The sequence below is a fragment of the Mesitornis unicolor genome, unplaced genomic scaffold (assembly GCF_000695765.1).
Source record: "Mesitornis unicolor isolate BGI_N332 unplaced genomic scaffold, ASM69576v1 scaffold30046, whole genome shotgun sequence".
Lineage (NCBI taxonomy): Eukaryota > Metazoa > Chordata > Aves > Mesitornithiformes > Mesitornithidae > Mesitornis > Mesitornis unicolor.
Genome location: NW_010190782.1, coordinates 1,224 through 2,504, shown reverse-complemented (window position 1 = coordinate 2,504; position 1,281 = coordinate 1,224). Strand labels below are relative to the sequence as shown.

At 60.5% G+C, this 1,281-nt stretch overlaps 1 protein-coding gene across 1 annotated transcript in view; it reads right to left on the bottom strand.

Moving 5' to 3' along the window:
• Positions 1-528: 528 nt before the first annotated feature.
• ATXN1L (ataxin 1-like) overlaps positions 529-1,281 on the bottom strand; it is a gene marked incomplete at its 5' end in the record, with an annotated part of 1,968 nt that continues 1,215 nt past the window's right edge. Inside the window, one exon of the mRNA XM_010186526.1 lies at positions 529-1,252. Within this exon, the coding sequence (XP_010184828.1) occupies positions 529-1,252 (724 nt within the window). The remainder of the gene's footprint in view (positions 1,253-1,281) is intronic.

Genomic DNA, 1,281 nt, shown 5'->3' with positions numbered 1-1,281 from the left:
GAGAAGCGTCTCTGTCCTGCCCTCAAGAGCTCCATCGGTGAACGGTCCTTTAAAGTGCATGTGTGAGGAAAAGGGATACTGGGAGCAGAGCCCCCTTAGCTCCAGTGGGGACCCATTTCTCCCCATCGTGAGAAAGGAGGAATAAAATCTTCAGCAATTTTTTCTGCTACCTTAAGCCATGTCTGCCCTCCTCATCTCCCCGCCTCTCCCGGACGCCAAGACCCTGCCCTGCAGGGAATCGGTCACCCAGGCAGGCGCGGGAAGGTCCCCGCCTCCAGCCCCTGGAACGCTCCCACGCATGAGCAGACCCCGGACTCTGCCCCGGCTGGGCTGGTGCTGCTCCCCAAGGCACCACAGCCCTCGCCATTCCCCAGGAGGGACCGGTCAGCCTCTGGACCAGAGGGAACGGGCCCAGTCCTGCAGGGCAGGAAGCAGCCATGCTGGTGAACCGGTCACGGAGTCTGTGCAATTCCTCCACCTGACGGTGCGGCTCACCCACAGGGATGCCCTGGCTCACAGCCCGAGGGGTCACTTGCCTGCATTAGAACGCCCTTCGATGGACAGCTTGACCTCCTGGGGAATGAAAGAGGGACGGAGCAGAGAGGGCCGGGGCTCCTCCGCCTGCACGCTGTATCTTTGGAAGCCTGGGGCTGTCCAGTCACGCTGGCTGCCAGCCTCAGGCTGAGAGGGTTCTGCGCGAGAGCTCTGAGCTGCGCTGTCCCTGTCCGTGTGGCTCTTCCTTTCGGCAGCTCTGTCGGACAGCTCTCGGGACCCCTGAGCTGTTCGTTCAGATCTCTCCCTAGTGGATATCAACTGATCTGCCAGAGGGTAGTTAGCCTGAGAAGCAGAGTTGCCATTCATGCTCTGTAAACTGATCGATATGCAGACATCGCCCACCTGCAGCCTGTGACAGGGTAAAGCAAAGAGCTGAGCAGTCCGCCCTGGGCTGCAGGAGGACCAGCCCTGGCCATACACAAAGAAGGGATGCTCTGGGGGCACATCAATGCTCACTTTACTTTGTTGCTCCCCAACCACAAAATGCAGCGTGACAAGCCCAGGCCACTGGCTTTCCTGAATGTCCACCACGGTGCTGGAGTCAATCTTCAGGCCCCCGCTCACTTCCGCACTGCGAACAAAGTCTTGCGTCTGCAGGTCTTCCACCCGCTTCAGCTCCCCTGTGGCCAGCTGGATGATGGCTCCTTTCATGAAATGAGACGGCAAGTGTGAGGAGCTGGTCGGCTGCGGCTGGGGCAGGGCCCTGTCCAGGACGCTTCCCCCTGG